Source organism: Phyllostomus discolor, chromosome 3 (genome assembly GCF_004126475.2).
Source record: "Phyllostomus discolor isolate MPI-MPIP mPhyDis1 chromosome 3, mPhyDis1.pri.v3, whole genome shotgun sequence".
NCBI lineage: Eukaryota > Metazoa > Chordata > Mammalia > Chiroptera > Phyllostomidae > Phyllostomus > Phyllostomus discolor.
Window position 1 is genome coordinate 87,656,103 of NC_040905.2, and position 27,997 is coordinate 87,684,099.

At 36.5% G+C, this 27,997-nt stretch overlaps 1 protein-coding gene across 3 annotated transcripts in view; it reads left to right on the plus strand.

Annotated features, from left to right (window-relative positions):
- Positions 1-26,116, plus strand: part of PRRC1 (proline rich coiled-coil 1) — a 29,732-nt gene extending 3,616 nt beyond the window's left edge. For all 3 annotated transcript variants that reach the window (XM_036020710.1, XM_028524189.2, XM_036020711.1), the window contains 8 exons: positions 1,239-1,367; positions 2,191-2,577; positions 4,242-4,402; positions 9,433-9,535; positions 13,382-13,545; positions 14,782-14,885; positions 17,086-17,188; positions 23,269-26,116. In XM_036020710.1, coding sequence (XP_035876603.1) covers positions 1,259-1,367; positions 2,191-2,577; positions 4,242-4,402; positions 9,433-9,535; positions 13,382-13,545; positions 14,782-14,885; positions 17,086-17,188; positions 23,269-23,478 — 1,341 coding nt within the window. In that variant the 5' untranslated portion in view covers positions 1,239-1,258 and the 3' untranslated portion in view covers positions 23,479-26,116. The remainder of the gene's footprint in view (positions 1-1,238; positions 1,368-2,190; positions 2,578-4,241; positions 4,403-9,432; positions 9,536-13,381; positions 13,546-14,781; positions 14,886-17,085; positions 17,189-23,268) is intronic.
- Positions 26,117-27,997: the final 1,881 nt, after the last annotated feature.

Genomic DNA, 27,997 nt, shown 5'->3' on the forward strand with positions numbered 1-27,997 from the left:
GTTTTGCTTCCATTGTGTTTCCAGAGGTGACAGCAGTACTTGGCAAACAGTTGGCCTTCACCGAATGTTAAATGAATAAAAACATCAAAAAACAACTTTGGTGTATTTAGAAGTTCTGAGTTTATTCTGGTGACAGGCTTGAAAATCTGTAATTTTTAAGGGAATTTTCCCATATTTTGTAATCATAATCATCTGTTAGGACCCTGGTGTCTAGTGGCATTTTTGCTATTGTTAACATTTCTAAAAGCTGGGACATATCATTTACCCATTATTGGGATGCTTTAGAATGTGAAGAAAGCAGAAAATTAATCACATTTTATTATTATTTTTAATGTTTACATTAAAGGAGTAGCCCACATACAATGCTTTATGGGAAGAGAGGAAGCGTTTAAAAAATACTTCAATATTTTTTATTTTTAATATAATAGCGACTGGAACCTAGATATAAATCTAATATTCATTCATGTGGCAGAAATCAGTAATTTACTATTTGAAATATATTGGGCAATTAATTATATAGTTAACATAAAAATCATAATGATTTATTATACTGTTAGCATAAAATTATTTCCAAATAATAAGTATGTTTATGAAAATATCACAGGTTTTCTGCATATTTGACATTCTCACTAACTTTTTTCCAAAATTTATTTACTTGTTTTTAGAGAGAAGGGAAGGGAGGGAGAGGGAGAGAAACATTGATGCGTATGATAAACATTGATCTGTCGCCTGTCACACGCCACCAACCAGGGACCAGGCCTGCATCCCAGGCATGTACCCTGACTGGAAACAACTGGAGACCTTTTGGTTCACAGAGTGACACCCAACCCACTGAGCCACAGTCAGGGCCTCACTGACTTCTTTTTTCAGGAATTTTGACAGACCTTTCATCTGGAAATAAGTGGCATTATAACCATACCCTGACTGGTGTGGTCAGAGGATTGAGTACCGGACTGTGAACCAGAGAGTCACAGGTTTGATTCTCAGTCAGGGCACATGCCTGAGTGCGGGCCAGGTCCCCAGTAGGGGGCGTGTAAGAGGCAACCACACATTGACGTTTCTCTCCCTCTCTCCCTCCCCCTCTCTCTAAACAAAATAAAAAGTCTTTAAAAAAAGAGTTTAAAAAAATAAATATAAAGACATGTCTCCTAATGATTATAAAATTATTTTTTAACTATACAAGCTTTAAAAATATGCTTTTGACTAAGGTGTAATACTGCATTTTAATATTTTTATAGTCTATCATAATTGAAGAAAAATGATGGAAGAGAGTGGAATAGAGACAACACCACCTGGGACGCCTCCACCAAACCCTGCGGGACTGGCTGCTGCTGCTGCTGCCATGTCTTCCACCCCTGCTCCTTTAGGTAAATGGAGTTGTCTAGCATCTAGCCGGGGTGTCCAGCCCGCAGCCCACAGGCCGCATACAGCCCAGGGTGGCTGTGAATTCGGCCCAACATGAAATTGTAAATTTATTTACAACATTTTGAGACTTTTTGTGATTACGTGTTGCAGTGTATTTAATGTGTGCTCCAAGACAACTCTTTTTCTTCCAGTGTAGCTCAGAGACGCTGAAAGGTTGGACACCCCTAGTAGTGTATTTTGAGTATAGTAAAAAGACTGTTATTTTTTTCTCACTCAAATGACAAAAGAATGTATATATTAAAACTTCTCTGATCTTTGCCAAGATGAAGGGAGACAGCCTTTTTCATTTAAGCCCAAAGACAGAAAGCATGTATGTTTTGTTTTATATAGGTAGACTTTTGTTCTTTTTATTCATATTGACTATAAATCATCTTTCTTATGACAAAAATGTTCTAAAAAGTTTTGTCTCATGTTCTGTGACTTCGTGGTCATTACCCTTCTGAAAAAGTTTTTGAGCCTTGAGTATATAGGTTTTTATGCTCATAGCAGCTTTATTTTGTTAAAACACATCGGAACAAACAAAAACACAAAGATCTACTTATGAACAATACCATAAGTTAATTTTATATAGCTGCTTCCTTTACTTATGGGACTTGAAGGTCATTTGTTGTATATGTTAAGTTATACATTTTAAAAATAATTCTTGGGATATGGTCTGTTATTTTTTTAACAATGTTGCAAGAAGAAAGTAATGAGATACTTTGAAAACTTAGGTGAAAAGCGTTTCTAATTTTGTGTTTTTTTTTCTGCCCCTGATTTTTCTAGCTACAACCAGTTCTTTTTCTTCTCCAAATGTACCTTCTATGCAGTCCTTGCCACCACTTGCATACTCCACCCCTCAGCCATCCGTTCCTCCTGTGGGGCCTTCAGCATCGTTGCCTTTTGTGCCTCCTTCCTCAGTTCCTTCTCCACCACTTGTTACTGCTGTAACACCTCCCGTTCCTCCACCAACTGCTGCTGCCTTCAGTAATCCTCCTTTATCCCACTTCCCAACTTCACCTTCTGCCCCAAGTACTCCTCCATCTGCTCCCCCTCCGGGTCCTCCTACATCAGGATTTTCTGTTGGCTCAGCGTATGACATTACAAGGGGACATGCAGGAAGGGCTCCCCAGACACCCTTGATGCCGTCATTTTCTGCACCTCCAGTAACAGGTAATTCTCTTGTACTGATACTTTGAAATAAATGGCTATAGCTAATATTTTTTAAGTTATAACTCTATCAAGGTATAATTTACATTCCATGATTCTCACATTTGAAGTGTACATTTCATTATTTATTGATATATTTATAGAGTTATGCAACCATCACCACAATTTCAGAATCTTTTTAAATTTTTTTTTAAGTATGTATGTATGTACTTATTAGAGAAAGACAAGGGAGGGAGAAAGAAGGGGAGAAAAACATTGATGTGAGAGAGAAACATTGATCATGTGCCCCCTGATTGGGGACCGAACCTGCAACCCCCAAAGAAACCTCTTAACTTACTAGCAGTACTCTCTACTTTCTCCTCAGTCCTCAGTCCTAAGCAAACACTAGTCTCCTTTCTGTCTCTATGAATTTGCCTATTTTGGACATTTCACGTAAATGGAATCTTATATAGCATACACAATTAGTACTTCATTCCTTTTTGTGACTGGATAATATTCCATTGAATGGGTGTACCACATTTTGTTTATTCAGCGCATCAGTGAATTATTTCCAGTTCTTGGCTACTATAAACACTGCTTTTCTGAACATTTGCATACAAGTTTTTGGGTGGACATATTTTTATTTATCTTGTGTAGCCATGGAATTGCTTACTTGAAAAACCCGCAGGCTGTTTTCCAAAGCAGCTTTTTTACCAGCAGTGTATAAGGTTCCAGTCTCTCTGCATTAGCGTTTTTAACTCATTTCTTTGACTTCTAGAGTTTTCAATTCTCATGTTTTTGCCATTTTAATTATTAAAATAAAGCTGATATAAGCTAGTATATGATTTTTATATGTTGTAAACATTATGTCAAACAAAATTCCAGATTTTGTCCTAATGCTTTGTGCACTTATAAAGAAACATCAAGGTGAAATTTCAAAGTTTCTTTTAAAGCTTCATTTAAAAAAAATTATCAGGACTGAATAGCCCAAGGAGTAGTTTTATTTAGCCAGGTAAAAATTCAAAACCATATAAAAGCTCATGTGTTGCTGTAAGTTGGTGGTATTGGGCCATTTCCTTTTCTAGGTTAGCTGTAGCTGTTATACAGTTGGCTTCTCTGGAGTGGTTGTTGGAAACCATTATCAGAGCTTCGTAGGAGTCATTTTCTGCCTATTGTTTCTCATTGTAGAAAAGGAAGCAACTTTGTTGTAATTTTTATTGTCCAACTTTGTGTATCTACCTTTACAAATAAAAATTTTTGACAGAGTACAAGTTTTATACCCATGTTTATGTATATGTAAGGTTTTTTTTTTTAGTTAAAATAGGGTATATAGAGTATGTGTACTTACTGTTATATGCTTTTATATGATGGGCTAGGGTGCTCACATCAATTATTTTTATGCATTAAAGACATTAGAATTATAGCTGTCACAGCAAGTTACTAAATAGAGAAAACAAAGTACTTTCTGATTGTTTTTTTTTTGTCCATTTTCAAGACAATTGGTGTAAGCCTATGAAACAAAAAAATTTTCTTTTGGAATTTTGTCTTACTTGTATTTTATAAAATAGTTATAAGAGATTTTTTGAGTTACATTATTTCAGCTGTTTTAAACTACACCTCATATATCTTTTTATAGGAAATAGTTTATGGAATAAATTATATAATTAAATATTTTTGTCATTAACTAGGTATTTTGCCAGCCCCTATTACTCAGCAAGCCAGTCTGACATCTCTAGCCCAGGGAGCTGGAACCACATCCGCCATTACATTTCCAGAGGAACAAGAAGATCCTAGAATTGTGAGAGGTCAGGATGAAGCATCTGCTGGTGGACTCTGGGGTTTTATTAAGGTAAGCTGCATTTGCTTTAAAAACCATGCTTAATTTTTAGCTCGCTGCCAAGATAGAGGTGTAGGTAGATAACACTTTGCTTTCCAGCGCAACCAAAAAGACAACAAGCAATTTAAAAACAGAAAACAATTAGAACTGCCAGAAAATTGAAGTGTATGGAAGTCTGACAACCAAGGAGTTAAAGGAGAAACATTCATTTAGAGTGTTAGGAGGAGCAAAGACAGACAGCTGGGGTGGAGGGGACACGTGGCAAGGCAGCAGCTGATAGACTGGGCAGTCCTACATTTGCCTGTGGATAAACCAGGAGGAACAACTGGGGAGTGAGACGGACTGCACAACCCTGGGGCCCAACTTAGAAAACTAAAGCCTCACAACCTCTGGCTATAAAAACTTACAGGGGTTGTGGCAGTGGGAGAAACTCCCATTTTCATAGGAGAGTCTGTTGGAGGGACCCATGGGGTCCTAGAAGGTGCACAAACCCACCCACCTGGGTATCAGCACCAGAAGGGCCCAATTTGCTTGTGGGTAGTGGAGGAAGTGACTGAAAGCAGGGTGAGAGCCAAGCAAGTGGCATTGCTCCCTCTCTGACCCCTCCCTGATAATACAGCACCATACTGCAGCCAAGTGGGTTGCCCTGCACTGGTGAACACCTAAGGCTTTGACGCTTACAGCATAACAGGTGCACCAAGACAAAGAAGTATAGCCCAAGTGAAAGAACAGATCAAAAACTCCAGAAAAAGAGTTAAGTGACGAGGTGATAGCCAGCTTATCAGATGCAGAGTTGAAAACATTGGTAATTAGGATGCTCACAAAAATGGTTGAGTACAGATGCAAAACAGAGGAGGAAGTGAGAGCTATGCAAAGTGAAATAAAGAAAAATATACAGAGAACCAATGGTGAAGGGAAGGAAACCGGAACTTAGATCAACTATGTGGAGCAGAAGGAAGAAGTAAACATTCAACAGGAACAGAATGAAAAAACAAAAATTCAAAAAAAATGAGGAGAGGCTGAGGAACCTCTGGGACAACTTTAAACATTCCAACATCCAAATCACAGGGTTGCCAGAAGGAGAAGAGGAAGAGCAATAAATTGAAAACCTTGGAGAAAATAATGAAGGAAAACTTCCCCAATTTGGCAAGGAAGTAGACATGCAAGTCCAGGAAGCTCCAAGAGTCCCAAAGAAGTTGGACCCAAGGAGAAACACACCAAGGCACATCATAATTAAATTACCTGAGATTAAAGATAAGGAGAGAATCTTAAAAGCAGCAAGACAAAGGGAGAGAGTTACCTACAAAGGAGTTCCCATAAGACTATCAACCGATTTCTCAAAAGAAACCTTACAGGCAAGAAGGGGCTAGAAAGAAGTATTCCAGGTCATGAAAGGCAAGGATCTACATCCAAGATTACTCTATCCAGCAAAGCTATAACTTAGAATGGAAGGGCAGATAAAGTGCTTCTCAGATAAGGTCAAGTTAAAAGAGTTTATCATCTCCAAGCCCTTATTATATGAAATGGTAAAGGGATTAAATCTAAGAAATAGAAGATCAAAACTATGAACAGTAAAATGACAATGAACTCACAACTATCAACAACTGTGAACCCTCCAAAAACAAAAACAAACTAAGGAAACAACCAGAACAGGAACAGAATCACAGAAATGGAGATCACATGGAGCGTTATCAGTAGAGAGTGGGAGAGGGGAAAATAGGGGAAAAGGTACAGGGAATAAGAAGCATAATTAGTATGTACAGAATAGACAAATGGAGGTTGAGAATTGTAAAGGAAATGGAGAAGCCAAAGAATTTATATGTATGAACCATGAACATGAACTAAGAGAGGTGGGGAATGCTGGAGGTGGGCAGATGTAGGGCAGAAGGGGATGAAGGGGAGAAAAAAATGGGACAATTGTAATAGTATAATTAAAATATGCTTTAAAAAACCTTGCTTAATTTTTTAAATTTTATTTATTTATTTTTAGAGAGAGGGAGAGGGAAAGAGAGAGAAAAACATCAACGTGAGGTTGCCTCTTACATGCCCCCTACTGGGGACCTGGCCCACAACCCAGGCATGTGCCCTGACTGGGAATTGAACCAACAACTCTTGGTTCATGGGCTCACCCTCAATCCACTGAGCTTCACCAGCCAGGGGAAAAAAAAAACACACTTAATTTTTAAATTATGAAACTAACAGATGTTTATATTAAAGAAACTTTGAAAATAAAAGGGTGTAAGGAAGAAAATCTATTCTTTTTACTAGTTTTCTGTAGTTCCTCTCAACCTTTTTGTATGTGCATATCTATGTAGATGTATGTCTTTTTAAATAAAAATCAAATTGGGGTAGTAACATTTGGACCCATACGATTTTGTGTCTGTCTTTACCTAGCATATGTCTGGAATATCTTCCTAGCTATAAAATATCTTCAGAGACATTCTCCTTTCTGGCTGTTTTACCCTATATACCATAGCATTTATTTCCCATATTTTATTTCACTAATGTGCTTTGACATTTTCTAATTGTGATTCTTATCAATAAAACTGATGAGCATTCTTATATGCAGATCTTTGTGTTCGTCTCTGTTTTATCAGGATTAAGTTTTGACGAATGTCAGAGAACATTTAAAAAATTACTGATACATATAAGCTGTCTAGGAAGGCTATACCAAAATACACTGTCACGGCATTTTTTACTTTGCTAGCACTGATTAATAAACTTGAAATACAATATTTTCCAATTTGATATGCAAAAGTAATACCTGATTTTTATTTGCATTTTTTTGTTACTGAATTTGAAATTTTTTTCACATGATTTATTTGCCATTTATAGATTTTTTTAAATCTTCAGCTGAGGATATATTTCTTGATTTTAGGAAGAGAGTCAGGGAAAAAGGGAATGAGAAAAACATTGATGTGAAAGAGAAACATTGATTGGTTGCTTTCCATACGCACCCTAATGCAGTTTTCTTTTATGAAGTCTCTTCATGTAGTTTGCTCAGTGTTGAATTGGGATGATTTTCTTAATGGATTTATATGAGCTGTGTAGTAAGAATATTTTATTATATGCTATTATATGTTGCAGTTTTCTCCATTATAAGAAAAGATTCTAAATTTTCAGGACTCATTTTTATCAGCCTACTTTCAATTTTTTCATGATAAAAATAACCTTTTTCCACAATATATGATTTTTTTGGTTTGATTTCTTCTAATTCTTTTATTATTTTTACACTTATTTAATGTAGCTATTTTATTATATGATATAGAAGTCAATTTTAATTTTCTTTCAGCCACTAATTGACTGTTCCAACATAATATCCCAGTGATTTGATATGTCACCTTTATCTTAGTTACTGAATGGTTGGTTAATGTCAGTTTCTGGGCTGTGTATTCTACTCCACTGCTCCACCTGTCCTTGCAATAGTACCACACTACTTTAAGTATTTTAATTATGATATTAATTATTAATAGTCTACTTTGCTGATGTGAGGTTAGGGGAGTATTCATTGATGGGTAAGCTGGGTCAGTTCTAAGCTTCCACATTCATAAAAATACATCAGCATTTGGTTGTTCAAGTCTGATCATTTTTCTTTTCTTTAAAATTTTCCTTTACTAGTTTATTCCATTGATTTCTTGAAGAATTTTGGAATTGCTTTGTCAGGTGACCACCCCCCAACATTCTGCTGATGGTTTGGCAGCAATTTAATTGTATATTAAACATTTTTCGGTCAGTAGGTGGTTAACTGGTTTACTGCATTTTTCATGTTTTGAAGATGGCATTTTTCTAAGCTGTTTTTTAATATCCCTCTGTACATTTTAAAAGCTTTCTTTATATTGGGACTGTCACTTCCTTCCCTTGTTAAAAGTGTGTTCTTGTGTCATGTCATTTGAAACATCCAGTTCAACTCCAGAGGTCTGTGAATAACTCTTCAACCCAGAAAGGTTGGTCGACAGTCCTAAGATTAACAAACTTAATCTTTTTTTTTTAAATTTTATGTATTTATTTTTAGAGAGGGAAGGGAGGGAGAAAGAGGGAGAGAGAAACATCAATGTGCGGTTGCTGGAGGCTGTGGCCTGCAATCCGGGCATGTGCCCTGACTGGGAATCGAACCTGCGACTCGGGTTTGCAGCCCGCGCTCAATCCACTGAGCTACGCCAGCCAGGGCAACAAACTTAATCTTAAAAGATTAACAAACTTAATCTTTTTTCTGAATCACCTGTGCTTAATGGTAGGTGGGAAGAGGTGGAATCCTGGCTGTAAGCCACTTGTCTTCTTGGAGTCATTCTTCCTTTGGTATGTGCAGCCGTGGGAGAAGTAGAGCACAGGCCTGCTCCTTCTGTCTCATAGTGTGGTTTTACATCCGGTGGGTCCAAGGCCAGCTGGGGGGTCGCTTTGTAAGTTATGTAAATGTCTCATTGCTGTGCTGTGCACTGGAAACTAATATGTTGAATATTAACTCTAATTGGAAAAAAAAATCCAGAGGAATAGTTCTGTCTTAAAAGGGAGAATTTGCATATGAACAAAACAATCAGGAACTAAGAAAAAGAAGCTTTGGTAGGGCATGGAATATTTTATATAAAAGTAATAGGTACTTGTTTTGGGGGATAAATATGAGAAATGTTTTCACTCCTCATTTTTTTATTAGAGAACAAAGTATGGGTCTATGGAGACATCCCATTACAGTCTTTATTTGGTACCCTGCTGGACGAGTTTTGCCTAGTCTTTTATATAAATAGAAGTGAAATGAAATAATTACATAAAATGAAATAAATAAATATACATGCAAGTATATGTGTATATGCAATATACATACCTCCCAGAACAGTGCTGCTCAAAGTGTGTTCTGCATACCATTGTGGGTTTGTGATGGATAAGCATTTTGAAACTTCATAGGAATTTCACATTGCCATCACTTTGTTTTTCTTATGTTTTACAAAAGTGCCAGTTTGTGATGCATTGGAAACCTAAAAAAATAATGTCTTTCATTATCAGGTTGTTTGCTTAGAATGGGTATTTATATGTTAATTTGTTTTATGCAGGGTGTAGCCGGCAATCCTATGGTGAAATCTGTGCTTGATAAAACAAAACATTCCGTAGAAAGCGTGATTACAACGCTGGACCCTGGCATGGCTCCATACATCAGTATGTACTAAACATAGACCAGCATCTGCCATATTTTTTTAAAGTGTGCCAGTGTTAGCCACCAATTGTAATTCCACTAATCACTGGAATTCCTCTTATATTCTTATATTAAGTTGATTATGAAGTCTTAGTCTTGGTATTTTTTAATTCATCTTTTTCTTAGTCACCATTAAATGCACTTTGAAAACTCAGAATAAACTTTGGAGGAGTAAAAAACAATATGAATTATTAGTATACATCCTTACCGATTTTAATTGTAAATGTGGTTAGCGTTGCTCTATATGACTTTTACTTTATTCGTCATTGATGTTTGAAGTAATGCTTTGTTCATATTTGGTTTCAACATTTCTCCAGTTATCTATTTTAAATAAGTCTGGTTATGTTTAACTTAGTTGTAATATTTTTAGGGGAAGTTAGTCTATTGATTAACACTATCTGATTAGGTTTGTTTTAAAAGCTGTTTTAACCACTTTTGAATCCTTATCACTAAGAATCCTTCAGAAAGTTGACATAGACATGCTGTTCGCCCTTTAATTTCTAATGTATATATCCAGTATGTGAAAAAATATAATAGTGTAGTAGTAGCAGTGACCAATTATTAGTAATTCTGTTGAAGATAACTTATAAGCCAAAGCTGTGTACCAGGTACCTGAATACAGATTTTCAGTGGCAATAAAAAGTCAGTAGCCTTAATGAGTCTTGATAACACTTTACTATCTAATAAATGTCAAGGGACAAGATCTAACAATGACAGGTACCCTTTATTAAATGCTTGGCTCTGGCACTGATTCTCACAAGAGCTCTGCAAGGTAGGTATTGTTTTCCTCAAGTTTTAGATGAGAAACTTGGGTTCAGAGAGATTTCAGTTATCCTGCGTCACGCAGGTTGGTGGAACTAGATTGAACTCATGTTCCTTTTTTTTACACCTAGCCACTTTGCTTCCTTTGAAGTAGAAAATTGAATCAGGAATTAAATCAGCTGAATTATTCTTGGTGTTTGTAACTGCTAAAGAATTTAGAAATCAGGGCCTATTAGTATATCGACTTTATATATATTCATAATAATCAAGTTTGACAATGATGCATTATGTATATTTTCCACAGCTCCTATTTTGAATGACAGGAAGTATTTTGGGAGCTCTTACTATTTTAATGGGTACTATATTAGACTGTGAAAGCAATTATTTATTCTTAGAGCAAGCCCTGTGAAGGGATAGGCATTTTTCTATGAAACAATCTCAGTGACTTCCCCAAGATAACAATGCTAGAAAATGGTAGTTAGGACTCAAATCCAAGACTGTTTCTCAAGCTCATAGTCTGCATGACATCAAGAAGTGGGAGAAATACCAAGGAGGAGGAGTAGGGGAGGAGAGATACAAAGTGAGGTGTTTTTTTCCCCCCCAAAATAGAATTTTTTTTTAAAGATTTTATTTATTTATTTTTAGAGAGGGAAGGGAGGGAGAAAGAGAGAGAGAAACATCAATGTGCAGTTGCTGGGGGCCGTGGCCTGCAACCCAGGCATGTGCCCTGACTGGGAATCGAACCTATGACACTTTGGTTCGCAGCCCTCGCTCAATCCACTGAGCTACGCCATCAGGTCAAAGTGAGGTTTTTATCACTAGATAATATCACAACATAAATCCTAGTCAGTCAGCTTTAAAGGGTAATAATGAGTATGGAAAAGCTGACATATTCTTGACAGGCAGCAAGATCATTCTTATAAAACTCAAAGGGAAACATGGTATTTTTAATCAAGTATTCTAGAAATGACTTAGTACTTTTAAATATCAAAATGGCACATGAGCTATTAGAAATGGATTTTAACACGGTTTAACTTTCTGTATTCTTTTAATGCTCCTTTTGTTGTGAAAGACAGCACTAAGCAAAATTTTAGTGGAGTAGTTAGTACTCAGCAAGGGTCAAGGAAGATGGCCCACATGGAAGGAAAAAATGAGAACAGTGTACTTTTCCTCTTCTATGTGGGCTAATTAGTTTTAGTAACTTCTGAAATTCTGGTGAAGATGGGATCTGTGGAACACTATGTCAATCAGGAATAAAAGGTATCCATAATAGAAAACCCAGATACTTGGGAAATATTTACAACTGTTCCACAAGATATTAGGGAAAAACAAAGCATTGCTTTGGGGCAACATGTTTTATAATACAAACAATATTAGGTCAAGTTTCTAAAAATAATTAAGCATATTTGATCGAATTACTGTATTATACCAGTAATTGATCAGTATACCAGATTAGACCAATAATTGAAATATTAAAATATTTAAAATATTTTAATTTCATATTGCTCTTAGTCTTTAAATTTCAAGTTTTATGAAAGTTGGTATTTCATTTTTTAATATATGCTTGCATATTTGTGTTAGGACAGTAATGGGATATGTCATTTATAAATACCCACTTATTTGTGATATATGCCCTTTTCTTGCAGTGATGGGGATGTAAAATATAAAAAGTTTAACTCCCACATTTTAAACTATCTCCTAGATAAAAAGCACATTTCATGGTAGTGCTTGAGTAGCACAGAACTTATGTGCTATTCTTTGACAAATCATCGTGTCAGTAACAGTCATGTCCATTCTCTGTAAATAGAGTCAGAGTATCCCAAATGTGTAAATTATATTTCACAAGTGAGAACACTTAATTCCTATGATTGCTGAAGGACTGGCATCACTATGGTGTTAGCATTTTGTATATGATAGATACCTGTCTTTATTAATTAGCAGCAGAAACACTATTTTGATTTACAACCTTAAAAATGCAAGAAATTTGTCTATCTAAAATTTAAACTAATCAGAAAATGAAACTTGGCCTGAATTAATAGAATACTATTATAGAAAAACTGTTTTCAGAGTGGCCCATTTTTTACATTAATATTAGGAGCTGTTATTAGAGGCTAAAAATGTGTTCTGTAAACAGAAGAAATATGGAAAGTACTGGGTTAAAGTCATGATTTTTAATTGTTGGATTTCTCAGAATCTTTATGCTAATTTGCATTGTAAATTTCCATGACAGAAATATGGTGGGCACCATCTCCCAAGCTTGTTTGACCACAGCACACTGTTTGCAGGGAGAGCTACTACCATACTCTGGAACAGTATTTCATAGGATACAGAACAGTGTGGTGCCATATTTGAGGCAGATATGTAGAAATCAGAAATGTTAGCAGGTGTGTGCCATATTCTGCTTGCAAATAGAGTCCCTCCGATAATGCATTAAATTCTTAATTTTTTAAAAAGATTTTATTTATTTTTTAGAGAGGGAAGGGAGGGAGAAAGAGAGAGAGAAACATCAATGTGCAGTTGCTGGGGGCCATGGCCTGCAACCTAGGCATGTACCCTGACTGGGAATCAAACCTGTGATGCTTTGGTTTGCAGCCCACACTCAATCCACTGAGCTACGCCAGCCAGGGCTTAAATTCTTTTTTTTTTTTTTTTTTTTAAGATTTTATTTATTTATTTTTAGAGAGGGAAGGGAGCGGGCGGGGGGGGGGTGGAGAGAGAGACACACACACATCAATGTGCGGTTGCTGGGAGTTATGGCCTGCAACCCAGGAATGTACCCTGGCTGGGAATCGAACCTGGGACACTTTGGTTCCCAGCCCGCACTCAATCTACTGAGCTACGCCAGCCAGGGCTAAATTCTTATTTTTAAAACTAAGGAAAATTGTGTACTTCTTGACTAAGCTCTTACTGGAATAAGATGCCTTTATCTTACATCATTCTGTGAGCTTAGTCATAATTATGCAAATAAAATGTTAGTTTATGGTAGTAATTATGAGAATTTCATTATTTTAACTTGGAATTTTGAAATTTTCTTCTGGTCTTTGTAGAGTCTGGAGGTGAACTGGATATTGTTGTGACCTCAAATAAAGAAGTCAAAGTTGCTGCTGTGCGGGACGCCTTCCAGGAGGTCTTCGGCTTAGCTGTGGTCATGGGGGAAGCCGTTCAGCCGAACATTGCCCCACAGCCAGTGGGCTATGCAGCTGGGTTGAAAGTGAGTAATTGAAGACCTCCGGGACACAGAAACTGGCAGTTAATTTCTTCATAATTCTGGCAGTAATTCTGTGGTCTGTATAGAGCTAACTGGTTTTACATAATGAGATGGTCACCTTTGTTTTAATTAGATAAATAATATCATGAAGATATAGTGGAGTTTTAATTTAAAGAAACCTACAGTGGGTTTGACTGTTGGGGGAGGGGAAGAAACACATGCAGACAGCACAAAAATAAAGGAAGTAGTCCTAAAAGAAATATTCTTGACCCAGTGTTAACATTCAGGTCAATTACTAAAGCTATAATAACTCTCGAATCCTGTAAGTTTTTTTTATTAATACTACTATTACATTAAAGTTAAATGCTTTAAAGTTAAGTATTTTTTCATGGTTAGGTTCCAGTGAGCCTCTAGTCACAGCATTTTTAAAAAATTCTTTTTAAGTTAATTGTTGTTCAAGTACAGTTTTCTGTCTTTTACTCCCATCCCAGCCCACCCCCCAGCCCTCCCCACAGCCCTCCCCACCTCCCTCCCATTTCCACTCCCCCAGTTAGTCACAGCATTTTTGCCAGCCTGTCAGTGCATAACTTCATTTTATGTCTACTTCTGTTTAAATCCACTTTAATGTATATATATCTGATTCATTAACATTAAATTCTCACAGCTAACAACACTATAATTCATGCCTAAATGAGGCTTATCTGACATTTATGCTATCTCCATAAGGTACATCATGGTCGTCTGTGCTTAACAACACTAGACAGCACTTCAGCCCTGTACTTGGGAGCCATTTTAAAACAGCAAAATCACAAAGGAAAAAAAACAGAACTGAAAAACAGTACTAAATAATTTTATTGAAAAGCCAGTCATAGTTATGACCATTGTTAAATAGTTTAATAAATATAGGTATAGTTAATATGTACAATTAAAAAACACCTAGTTTCCTTATATTAGCAACAGCTATTTAGAACATAGAAAATACAAATAATCCATTTCATAGTATCAACCAAAACAATAATGCATAATGCAGTAATTTGGAAGGTACACTCTAAACTGTTAATACTGAGAGGAACACGTTGGGACTTTGTCACTTTTTGTCTTCTGCATTGCTTGAATGTTTATAATGAGTATATATGTATTTGTGTAAGTATATGCATGTATTGCCTGTGTAACCATAAATTGGTATACTTAATAATGAATAACTTGAAACAGTTTCTAACTTGCACTGTTACTATTCAGGGAGCCCAGGAGCGGATAGATACCTTGCGTCGAACTGGAGTGATCCATGAGAAACAGGTTGCTGTGTCAGTGGAAAACTTTATTGCAGAATTGCTACCTGACAAGTAAGAGGCTCGCTTTTGTTTTCAGTTATAGATTTTTCTTGTAATGAGAACTCTTAAGATCTTTCTTAGCAACTTTCAGGTATACAGTATTATGAACTACGGTCACCATGCTGTGCATTACATTCCTACCACTTATGTTACAACTGGAAGCTCGTACCTTTTGATCCCCTTTACCCCCTTCATGTACCTCCAACCATCACCAGGCTGTTCTATGTGTCTCTTGAGTTCCATTTTTAAATTTCTTTAGATTCCATATATAAGTCAGATCATACAATGTTTGTGTTGCTCTGTCTTAGTTTCCACAGTATTATGCCTTCAGGGTCCATACACATCATCATAAATGGCAAGATTTCCTCCTTTTTATGGCTGAATAATATTCCAGCCACAAAATGTTCTTCATCCATCAGTAGACACTTAGGTTGCTTCCGTGTCTTGGCCCTTATAAAGAGTGCTGCCTGGGGGTGCAGATATCTTTTAGTTAGTGTTTTGTAAATGCTCAAAAGTAGAGTTGCTGGATAGGGTATTTCTAGTTTTAATTTTTTGAGGCACTGTCATACTATTTTCCATAGTGTCTGTACCAATTTATATCCCTACCAACAGTGCATAAGGAATGCCCCTTTTCTCCACATTCTTCCTGCCAACAGTTGTTATTTCTTGCCTTTTAGATAATAGCCATCCTAACAGGTGTGAGGTGGTATCTCATGTGCTTTGGATTCACATTTTCCTGATGATTAATGGTGATAGGTCATCTGGTAGTTTTGTGATTCTTGTTAAAATGCTGGTGGTGGTACAGTTGACTTCACTTAAGTCAATTTACAAGTATCTTTTAAATGGAAAAAGTTTTTTGATTTAATTAAGCTAGTTTCAGAGACTGGTTCATTGTGAACAGTTCAGAAAATGTAATAAGAAGGATTTATTTCCTCTGAGCTTATTTTTTAATTTACTGATAATTTTTCTAGATGGCTCTATATTGATAGAGATGGTAATAGACTATTTCCTCAGGTGACATTTTAAAAATACTACAAACTATTTGTATGTTGTTGCATTATTTGAACTTCATCAGTGAAGGTTGCTTCTCTTCCTTCTCCCTGGGGAAGGAGTGAGGTGAAGTTGAAAGATAGTAAGAAGGAAGAGAACCAAAAGTTTCCTCAGCCAACACACTAGTAGTGAAAGAAACAAAAGTTTTGGTGGGCATGACAGGTATCACAGTTTTAGACTTGAGGAGAACGTGATATCCAGGTTAACAGGTTCAGGAGCACGACAGTATTGGGTTGGCCAGAAAGCCTATTATGTTTTTCCATAAAATAAAAGACATAGTTTTCATTTTCACCGATAACTTTATTGATCTGGATATTTTGAGTATGTCAGCTGTCTCTCCTGTTGGCTTCTAGTGGGTAGAGACCAGGGTGCTGCTAAACATCTTCCAGTACATAGGACAGCCCCACGGCAAAGAATTGTTTGACCAAAATGTCAGCCAGTACCAAGGAACTCAACAGATCACTTTCAACACATTCAATCAGTCACAGCACCTTCTCCATATGTTATACAAATCTTTTTTTTTTGCATTTCAGTTGAATTTTATTTTTCTTGAAATAATTAAGCATAATACACTGAAATGTATATCTTTTTCCATCTTCAATATTAAAATGGGTGTACAAAATACACCAATTTTGGTAAGGTTTTTCTTTCTTTAATGCACACTGATATGACAGCTATCACAATACCATCTAACAAAACTGTTTCAAATGAAGTTAGAGACAACTAAGCACTGCTAGAGCCATCATATGAAAAAACCTAAATGAACTCTTTGGCCAGCCCGGTATTTTAGAGAACAAGGGGCACCTTGGAGTTCTCTACAGTGTAGTCGCTGGCATTGCAGTGAACACATGTTCAGGGCATTACTTGAGTCCTGTAGTCTCATTCTTTCTCCATCTCAGTGAGAAAAGAAACTTTCTGTATTTTTGGTGTGTTGTTCCCCATTCTTTGTCTCCTATTGGAATTAAGCCAAGAGGGGAATTTTATATATTGTTTTTGTGGATTCTGTTAAAAATGAATAGAAAAATAATTCCCTTTTTGAAATATTTTCTTTTTGCAATCTGCTAATATTTTTATCTGGATGATATTGCTTGTTATGTTTCATTTTGTCTGTACATTAAAACTTTTATTTAGCACATAACTTGAAATTCGTATTGTGTTCTAGATGGTTTGATATCGGTTGTGTGATAGTTGAAGATCCTGTTCACGGCATTCATCTAGAAACATTTACACAAGCGACACCTGTGCCTTTGGAATTCGTGCAACAGGTTAGTTTTCTCCTTTTTTTCTTCATTATGCTCCAGGGAAACTTTTGATACTATTTTTGAAATAAGTGTGATTAGATTTTTCCACGGGAAATAGCCTTTTAGCATTTTTCTTCTTCTTTCCAACTTCTTCTGTTTTAGTACCTCCCTACTTCTGTTTTCCAACTGTCTTTGGAAAGGCAATACATTATTACATGGTTAATCACTATTTTCCTCATTTTCTTTTGTTTTTATGATTGTGTTCCTTACACCATGATGGAAAAGACTACCTCTTTTGCTGGGGTTTTTTCCACCTTTCCTTTAGTTTCAAACCCTTTATCTCAAATTATATTTCCCTTATTACTTCATTCCCTTATCTTGACTTTTATTTTGTTCATCTTTGGTAGTAAGTAGAAACCTTAGTGAAAGGCACATATCTTTACCTGTCCACATAGTTACTAGACTATAAGCATAAATGTATAATGATGTTGATTCATTTTATATTTCTGTATCTTGAATTCTTTTTTGAACAAAGTGGAATGTACTTCTCCGTTAATAAAATTTCTGTCACATCTGTACTCATGTACATTGCCAAATGTCATCTCAGAACTTTCTCTTAAAGTTATTTGGGAATTCGAGGCTCTGATCAAGCTGTTGGATCAAGCTGTTGGATTCTCTCCCAAGCAAATACACATATTCACTCACATATACATTTGATATGTGTTCCTAGAATCCCTGAAAGCACCCTGTGGTGCTCTTACAGCATTACACTTTAGATGGGAACTAAGAATTCATGCTTGAAATTTTGAAATTTTATTGAACTGTTTACTTATACCACAGTTTTTACCATAATTTCTTTTTAGAAGTCCAGCCAAGCATTTTTATAGATGTTCACATTAAACTCACTTCAATATGAAGGTGATTATAATATTATAAACAAATATATATACTGTTATACCAATAAATTAGAAAAGTCAAACAAAATGGTTGATGTCCTAGAAAATTATAAATTGCCACAGGTGATTCAGGAATAAGTATTAGGTTGAACCATTTGAAATTGCTGTCTTTTAAGTCAAAAACAGTTACATATTGGCAGTTTCATATGATTCAACCTTAATCGCCTTAGTGAAGCTTTCCAAAAGTCACCTTACTAACATAAGACATCTTTATAGCTTTTATCACTTAGGAAATTACAACAGTTTTATTCTGGCTTCCCTGCCAGGAATAGGGATGAAGACCCAAATATGTATTTCTTATTATAAATTGCAATATTAGAGTCCACCAGACAGACCAGGATGTGTCTTCAAACACAGATCCTTTGGAGGGGTGTCAAACTCATTTTCACTGGGGCCCACATCAGCCTCACAGTTGTCTTCAAAGGGCCACATGTAATTTTAGGACTATATAAATGTAAGTATTTCTTAACTGGGGACAAGGAGCTCGGTGCTGCCACCGGGTAGAAACAAGGTGCCGGGCCAGATAAAACAAGGTGGAGGGCCAGATTCAGCCCATGGGCCTTGTATTTGCCACCTGTGGTTTATAGTGAAATAGTTATAAAGATCAGAAGATACTGGCACATTACTAGAATCCCATTCAGTCGTTTGTAACTGTCTAGTCCATCATATTACATGAAAATATCTCCCAGGCTGAGACCACTTAGGTTTGCTATTTAATCTGTTAGGCTTCTATTTAATCTGTTCAGGTTCCAGAAGTAGAAGTGGTGTCAGTAATATGTGGCTTCACCCTTTCAGGCCTCTGGAACAGGAATACCTCATGGATACTGCAGGTTTGATCCCAGACCACCACAATAAAGCAGTATCTCCACCCAGTCACAAATTACTTGCTTGTTTCCCAGTACATATAAAAGTTACATTTACCCAATAGTGAAATCTACTAAGTATGCAGTAATAGCATTATATCTATTAAAAAACAATGCCCATACCTTAATTTAAAAAATGTTAACCGTTATCTGAACGTGTTAGGAAAATGGTGCTGATAGACTTGCTTGACCAAGCAGGCTTGCCACTAACCTTCAATTTGCAAAACAGTATCTGTGAAGGAAAAAATGAAGTAAAGTAAAATAAGGTATGCCTGTATAATCTCTTAAGATAGTGTCATCTCTTGCACTGAGTTTTTTGAGTTGTTAGTGTAATAGTAGATTTCCCTCATTGCATAAACCATTTATTCATTCTTTTACCCATAGCTATTTTCCCTTCTCTCCATTTATACCCAGACTTTTCTACCTTTGGAAGGATGTTAGGTTTGGCCACTGTGCTGGTCTGGATTACAGGCAGCAATATGAGTCTAGCAAGTGTGTTTCCCTAAGTCCGTACTGTCATCCTTTTGATAGGCTAGGTTCCTGTTCCCCTCCTGCCTTATTATACAGCCAAGCCAGCGGCCACTGTGTACAAATCAGTAAAAACCGAAATGTGGATTTTACCACTGTTGGATTCTTTCATCACTGCTAGGAAAACAGCATGTACTTCAGCCCACCCAGCTGATTTGTTTCCTTAAGTCGGATTGGTGGCCTTCCAAATGGGATGTTGTCCATTCACCTTGGAACTGCCATTCATAAACCAAGGTGCTCTTTCTGTTGAGAGCTGTTTCATAGGGCACTGTTCACGTAGCAGTCAATTCCAGTAGCTCCTCAGGTGGCTCCAGAGTTGGTCCTACAAGTAAAGAGACTCCCCGCTTGTGTCTCCAACTTGCATTCCCTAGGCAGCATGATCCTGTGTAAACCATTCCATACTCTTCTGCTCATTGCCATCCCCACTGGAGCATTTCTTCAATGTCATCCTAGACATTATTGGGTATATTTTAGGTTTCAAGGTCTGCTTATGTCCTTCAGTTACAAGAGTAGTTTCAATCAACAATATCTGATAACAAGGTAGTAAATGCCTCTCAAGTGGAAATTCTGTCATCCAGAGTCCCAGGAGTCATTGCTGCACATTCACAGGTTTCGCTATAAGCCCCAGCCTCCGTTTCACATGGGGTTGTGGCAAAGAGATTTTTGTCTCTACAGCATGCTGGTTTCCATCCTATACCATGTGGGCCAAGGCAGCCTTACTGGTCCCCAGACAGTAATTCCATTGACTCTCATGTTTCTAACTGTAGTCTCCATTAGGACTTTATCAACAGAGTTTGGTTTTATAATACTAGGTAGGGGAAGTATTCTCTAGCAAACATCCAGGTAAAGGAGACACACCTTCTTTACATATTCCACTTTCAGTGTTCCACCTTTGTAGTTGTATCAACCATTCCATTTACATTCCTTCAGTTTAGTTAGCACTCATCAGGCTTTACCGTTGGACTTTGGTACCACATCTAAGGGCACTCCTGTATCAAGGAGCCCAGGACACCTCACTTCTCCACCCCCTGACCATTTTATACACTATTGTGGCAAAAGGCTTTCTAATGATAAACCAGTAGAAACTTTGTTGGGATGCTTCTGTCACTGCCACTCTTTACCACTGCTCGAGTATCAGGGGTCAGCAAAAAAATGGCCCATAGCCAAATGGCATGCCTGCCTGTTTTTGTGAAGAAATTTTATTGGAACACACTTCTGCCCATTTATCTATATTTTTTTCTCTTTTTGTATTATCGAGTAGAATCAGATATAGTAGAGAATGTCTGCCCCACAGAGCCTCAAATATTTACTGTATAGCCCTTTTCAGAAAAAGTTTGCTGACCCCTGTGCTAGATGTCTGACCATTGCAAAAGGGCAATTTTATTTTATTTTTAGGAATAGGAATTAGAAAAAAATAAATATAATGCTCAAAGAACAAAGCTGAAAAACTGTATGGGGGGGACCCCAAAAAACCCTGGAATTATCTAATGGAGGGTGGGCCCCTTGTAGTACAAGCTTCCCCAACTGAGTGAGTGTTCTAGGAACCCATCTGTATCAGTTTGCCAGTTGGTGGTGGTGTGAGAGGCTGCGTTTGGCCTCTGAATTTTTTTTTGAAGACTCAACGCATTTGCCCATTTCATGATGGGTGATTTCCAAGTGCACCTGCCCACACTGTGCTGAGTATTGAGCAGTTTTTGACCAAAAATGGCATAACTCTCTTGCTCTACTCTCCTTGTTCACCTGCTGTCACCCTGAGCAACTTCTTTTTGTTTCCCTGAATGAAAAAAGTCCTCAGGGGAAATGTTTTTCCAATGTGCAAGAGGTGGAACAAAAAACAGCAGAAGCAGTAAAAGGCATCAAAATCTGAGTTCAAAAACTGTTGAACAGTGGAAAAAATATCTTCGTATGTGTATTGCATCAAATGGAGAGTACTTTGAAGGTGACTGAAGTTTAAACATGTAAGATTAAATACACAATTTTTTATAAATAAATTCTGGGCTTTTTGGGTCCCCCCTTGTATATAGTGAAAAAGTAAAAACTATATATACTAATATCAAAACTTAGGACATATTGCTAAGTAAAAACAAACTGCATCTAGTATGTATACATACATACACATATGTACTTTAAAATGTAAGTGAATAGAAAAAGGCCCATAAACATACACAACAAACTGTTAATTGGTTAACAATGAAGAGTGGTATTCAAAGAGTGTCAGAATGTCGTTTGCTTTTTACTTTGCCTTTTCTTCCCTGTTGTCATCGTTTTTGTTGTTAGGGGGGTCAAAATTAAGATACCAAAGTGTGCATATTGAGATGCCTTGCTTTTATCCTTGCTGTTCAGTTTTCCCTGTTTCTTTTTTATGAATCTTGAGAGTTTAATTCTGTGCTTCCTTATTGTTGAATTTTTTTTATTTAAGGGAATAGAAATCAGCCCTTTAGGGGATTAAAATCAGCATGTAATATTAATGAAAATCTAGGCAAATTTTTATATAATTTTTGCATATTAAACAAACATTAATGACACCCCCACCCCCAATTTAAAACTCATCTATGCAGAATTTTTTCTGATAGTATCAGATACCTTGTTTCTCAAAAATGTGAGTCTAGACTTAGCATCATAAGTATCACCTGGGAACTTGTTAAAAATGCAGACTCTTGGGCCCTAACCTAGAGGTCCTACATCAGGATCTGCTGCTTCACAAGGTCATTGGGTGCTTCATGTGCATATCCCATTTGAGAAGCACAGTTGTGATAATGTCTCTGAAGATCTTAGTGATTCATCCACTGCCTCTCTTCTCTGAAACGTAGTGAAATACTGATGGTGTGGTGTGCACTGTGGAAGAGAGGACTTAGAGCAGGCCCCCCAGTTGCTAGGCTGTTTGCACAAATTTACTCAGAAACTATAAGTATTGTACACTTTCTCTTGGAACCTGCTGTGGAGTTCCAATTCAGTGATTTTAGCTAGGGCATAAAAAATCTCTAATTTTCTAAAATTAAAAAGCATCTGAGGTGATCATGATACAGAATGTATTTGGGAATCACTATGTAGAAAACCCATTTCTACATGTAGATATACCCCCTTGGACTAGACCTAACATCCTGAAACAGCAAAAATACATCATTCTTAGATACCAAGCAGTGGGTTTAACTCTTAACCCTGTGTAGGTGAAATAGGTTTGAGTGGGAGCAGATAGAGGTTGGGTCAGGTATGAATGATGGGTGATGCTATCCTGGACTGGATATTATTTCATAGATACTAACTTACACACATGAAAATGAAGTTTCTGGGGATACTCCTCTAGAAATTAATTGACCTTTTCCAAATGGGTTGAAGCCTAGCGTATAGTTTCCCTCTTTCTGGTAGAAGTGTCATGACTGTAGAAGGATACAATGTTTCCGTTATAGTCTACTCCTATGAACTTGAAGGGACACTGAATGTAGACGTGAACTTAAGCGTTCTGACACCAAGCTCTGTTAGATGGAGTCATTTAAGACTCCAGATTATAGATTTAAGACTCAGATTATATTTAAACAACAAAATGAGTTTAATGTGGACATTTTAAACAAATTAAATGTGTGCAATGTTGTGTTGATTCTTTCATAGCCTTGTAACTTAGTACAGTTGGCAGCATTATCTCTGTTTCTCAGGCTTTGTTGTTACAGTAAAAGGGATCTGAGAGACTTTGAAATGTCACAGCTATTTTCAATGATATTTTGAATGTATTATAAGTAATAGTAATATCACTTTTCCATAGGCTCAAAGTCTGACTCCCCAGGACTACCATCTAAAGTGGTCAGGCCTTTTGGTGACAGTGGGAGAAGTCCTGGAAAAGAGTTTAGTAAATGTCAGCCGGACTGATTGGCACGTGGCTTTCACTGGCATGTCACGTCGACAGATGATCTACAGTGCAGCCAAAGCAGTAGCAGGCATGTATAAACAGCGCCTACCACCCAGGACCGTGTGAGAGAAGACTTTCCTAGGATGTCCTCACTTTGACCTTGGTGGTAAAGAAGAGATTTTACTTTCTTAAATTGGATACCTTCAATGATCCAGCAGTTTTGGTTATTTTACTGTAGGCTACAGTTTTACTTTCCCTTTAGAAAGGCATGGGTTTATGTTAGTAGATGAGACAGATCCTTTTTATGATCATAGTTTCATGGAGTATAGTTGTCAAAAGAAATACATGGTATAAATATTTTTGTAGGCCAATTTGATATACCAAATTTATAAGGTGCAAATTCATGTGTTAAGACATTTAATTTAAAGATATGTACTTGATTTTTTTTAAGAAAACAGTTAATTAAAGGACATGTTTATTGAATATTCTTTAAAAGCATTGCTTCTTTTAATTCAAGATTAATCTCTTCTCAGTCTTTGAGGGTTTTTGTGTGTGCCCATGATCTCAGGTCTGATGCTGAGCAGTGTGCTCAACAATTTACACTAAAACTCCTACTCCCAGGGAGATGGTGCACATTTTTTATGTGTATTTTTAACATGGGCAAAAATAACAGATTCGATCACTTCCTTGTTAGTTATCATAAACACACATAGTCTGAATAATTCTACATTTTTCTTTTTTTTTAAATAAGTTTGGGGTATTACAGATTTATACTCTGAACATTAGGGTAATACATTTTATTTTTTGATTGCTGTGTCAAATCATTTGACAACTAAATGACAAATGATTTGAATATTTTTTAAATTGGAAGCATTTGGATTATTAAACTAACAACAGCCATTATTTCTGTTCCTACTCATATTTTCCCACTGTAATAGAAAAAGTTTTGAGAGGGAAGGAAATTACTTTGTTGTTCATGGGATTATATGTCTCTTATTTTAATTAACATTATTTCTTACTAAGTTTTCCTTAAACACTGCTTTTCTAACTTTGTGGGCATTCTGCCTATACTTTTTATGGAAGTTTCAAAGAAACTCTTCCATATTCAACTTGGTTTATTTAGTCTATTATGTTGATACTTAATGAAAGCTTCTTTTTTTCCCAAATATATTTACCATTTTTGGATTTATATAAATCAAAATTAAATAGTCTTAACACTTTTGAACTCTATATATGCAAATTCAAATAACTTTTCAAGGATAGTTTATCTTCATATAAAAATGTAATTTAATTTTTATTTACTCTTCTATGCAGTTCCTTCAATTTAAAAGAATTAGCACAATCTTACTAAGGGTGTTAAAGCTCTTACCCTGCACTGTCATTACATGTAAGGTTTGCTTTGTTTTGTTTTTCTTCTGTTTTTATTTTATTACCTGGGGATGAGATGAATAAGTATTAATTTTCCAACTATAGTATATATTAATTTTCAAGCACTACAATAATTATTCAGTGAAATTCAGACTTGTGTGTCATTAAAAGTAATGAGAAAAAGATGGAACCAGTTGTTGTGGCATTATAGGGACAGAATGCTTTTTTCTCCCTCTTCATGTGAAGTTTATGGAATAGGTCATCTGTGTTTTCTCTGTTTTCCATAAGTAAGGGAAGCCTTTCTTTATCATTTGTGTTTATCCTTTATTTTCAAAAACTACCCTTTTCTAACAGTATTTTTTCATGGCGTGGCCTGATGACTGACTAATTACAGTTATGGATGAAGGAAAGTATTCTTGTTACAATGTTTTTTCTCCTTTACTTCTGTTATTGGGAAATTTCACAGATCCTAAAAGTAATTCCTTATCTCTCACACACCACAGCAACGTTAACCAGACAGTCTGCTAGTGTTGGTCTTTTAGCCTAAGATGCTGACCCATCAATCTGAGACCGTGGTTCCCTTTACCAATAATCCAGCTGGTTCTTTTTTTTCTGCTCATTCTTTTACAGCTCCCACACCAGCATCTCTTAGAGTTGGACTGGAGGCTATTTGCTTTATTCTCCCTCAAGCTTCTTAGGAAAGCGCTCCAGGGAACTACTTACTGAATTTTATAAGCTTGTACATGTCTTTGTTTCAATTAAGTAGTGAAAAAGAGAGCAGGAAGAAATGCAGGAAGAGTGATTTAACATCAACATCAGCTGACAGAGGTACCCAGATTGCTCAGTGCAAGGTCTTCCTGTGACTATGTCTGTCCAGTAACCCTGGGCCTAAACTGTGCCACAGATCTCTGAAGTTGGTAAAGCTTTCGGCAGTACTAGTTTTCTCTTCTGAGTCTCTTACCATTTTTACTTCCCCATTCTTCATTCCTCTCTGTCTCTCAAGGATCAATGAAGTAAGAAATTGAGGTGAATGAATATAGATAAAATGGTAGTATGATAGCAAGTCTAAGTAGATAAGTGTACAGATGAATGTGGATTATGTACCTCTATTAAAATTATGCAAATTAGTAATATACTCAGGGTCAACCAAATTACTTTAATATGTTGTTGGATTTACAGCTAGAAAAAAAATTCTTAACAGGAATCTGTATTCTGTGGAGCCAGACTTTCTATGTTCTAAAAGGTGTTGGGTTACGCATAAATTATTAAGAAACGTAGACTTTTACTCCCCGAATATGGTGTTCATTTTTAAGGTACTATGCAAGATGATATATTGGGTAAAACCAATTTTGTAAGTATGTAAATATGTCATAAATAAATAATACCTCTACTTATTTCCCAGAGGTGCATAGTGATTTTATAAATGCTTATGCATATTAATGTTTTATAAAAAGGACTTGTATTCCCTTTGATGTCTAAATTGGCAATTGGCTACCAAGAATTCTTAAAGAACAGCAACTTCAAAACTTCAAACACTGCTCTGGCTGGTGTGGCTCAGTGGATTGAGTGCCAGCCTGCGAACCAAAGGGTCGCCAGTACAATTCCCAGTCTAGGGCACATGCCTGGGTTGCGGACCAGGTCCCCAGTAGGGGGCATGTGAGAAGCAACCACACAATGATGTTTCTCTCCCCCTCTTCCTCCCTCCCTTCCCTTCTCTAAAAATAAATTTTTTTAATTAAAAAAAAAAATTCAAGCACCATCCTTCAGGTGGGAACTATAACATTCAAATATACCACAGTTGTTAACTTTAAGGTCAAAGGACTCAGAATATTTAGGGGAGAAAATATTAATGCACTGGAGATAGTCAATAGGGAAGAAGTTAATTAAAGCCCATGTTCATGAAGAGACCTCTTGGTTGCTGAATTTAATATACCCCTGACCTCCACAGATGTCTTCAGGGGGAGACAGTTTAGTTGCAAACTATATTTGCTATTCTGAGCCTATAATCCCAAGAGGAGAGATTTCTGTTTTGATTTGGCATGGGAAGTGGTACTTGTAAAAGATAATGAAAAATTGATTGGGGGGTTTTGTTTGCCAGAAGACAATAATATTGTCAGTAGACTAGAAGAACACCAGCTGAGGGCCCAGAAAGGGCCCTGTAAAATTTATACTTTTTTTGCTGAATTAACTAGAGGAGAAAAATTTTGGAAAGAAAATTGACAAGGCTGAAATGGAGATTTTTAAAATTCACAGATGAAGGAAATCTTATAAATTATCAAAAATTTAAAGAAGAAAAGAGAGGAATTAATATTTATATAATAAATACATTTGTTAGTTAGGCATTAGAATAGGTTAGGTAATTAAACATATTAAGCTGTTTATCTGCTGTCATCACAACAACTGAATTTCAGAGATAGAGGTCCAACATTGTGTGACTTAATCTAAACCATTCTCTTCCAAAACACCCTAAGTATTTACTTTAGGAAGTTATGGGTTATGATTAATCTTGTAAATGCCTGTCGAACTCAACTGAATTCATGTGATAGCATAAGGACTTTGCTCTAGTGTGACTTTAATTTTACAATATTATATTTAAAGAAAACTATTCTTACTCCTTATTTTTTTGTTTTTGAAAGTGCTGTTTGGGCTTTGCTGCTAATATGAGAATATATTTGTGATATTTGCTCCCAAATTTGAGAAACCATAAGCTAAGTTTACCTTTGAGAGTCGTTTTTAGGATTAAAGCCAGAAATGTTCTAATTGTTAAACTAGTCTTCAAACAAGGTACTGACCACATACCTTTGAAATATTTGAGGCTGCTCCAGGAACCACACTTTGAGAACCACTGCTGTAATATGACTTCTGACTCACCCTGCATATCTTAAGAAATTTTATAGAGAGTGATGTCACCATCCTGGTGACATAAGTCGTTCCTGACTTTGTCCCCCTCACAAGAAGAGCTCATAACTATTCAGTTACAAGATACTACTGAGAGAATCCGAGAACATGGGGGTGAGGCTGAAGCACCTTCCTGCACCAGAGACCAAGACAAAACCGAATTACAAGGGTAAGAAGAGGGGCAATATGTTGACCATGTTGCCTCTCCCCCAGGCTAGCATAGCGCTATGCCAAGAAATACAGCCTGGACCTACAGTTTCCTTCGATGGGAAAAGAGCCCAGGGTAGACATCCAGCTCCCCCATGTTGTGGGTCATTTAGGAGCCCCCATTTCAGTCTTGCTTCACAGAGATTGCAGAGAAATCTGCAGAGCTTAACCA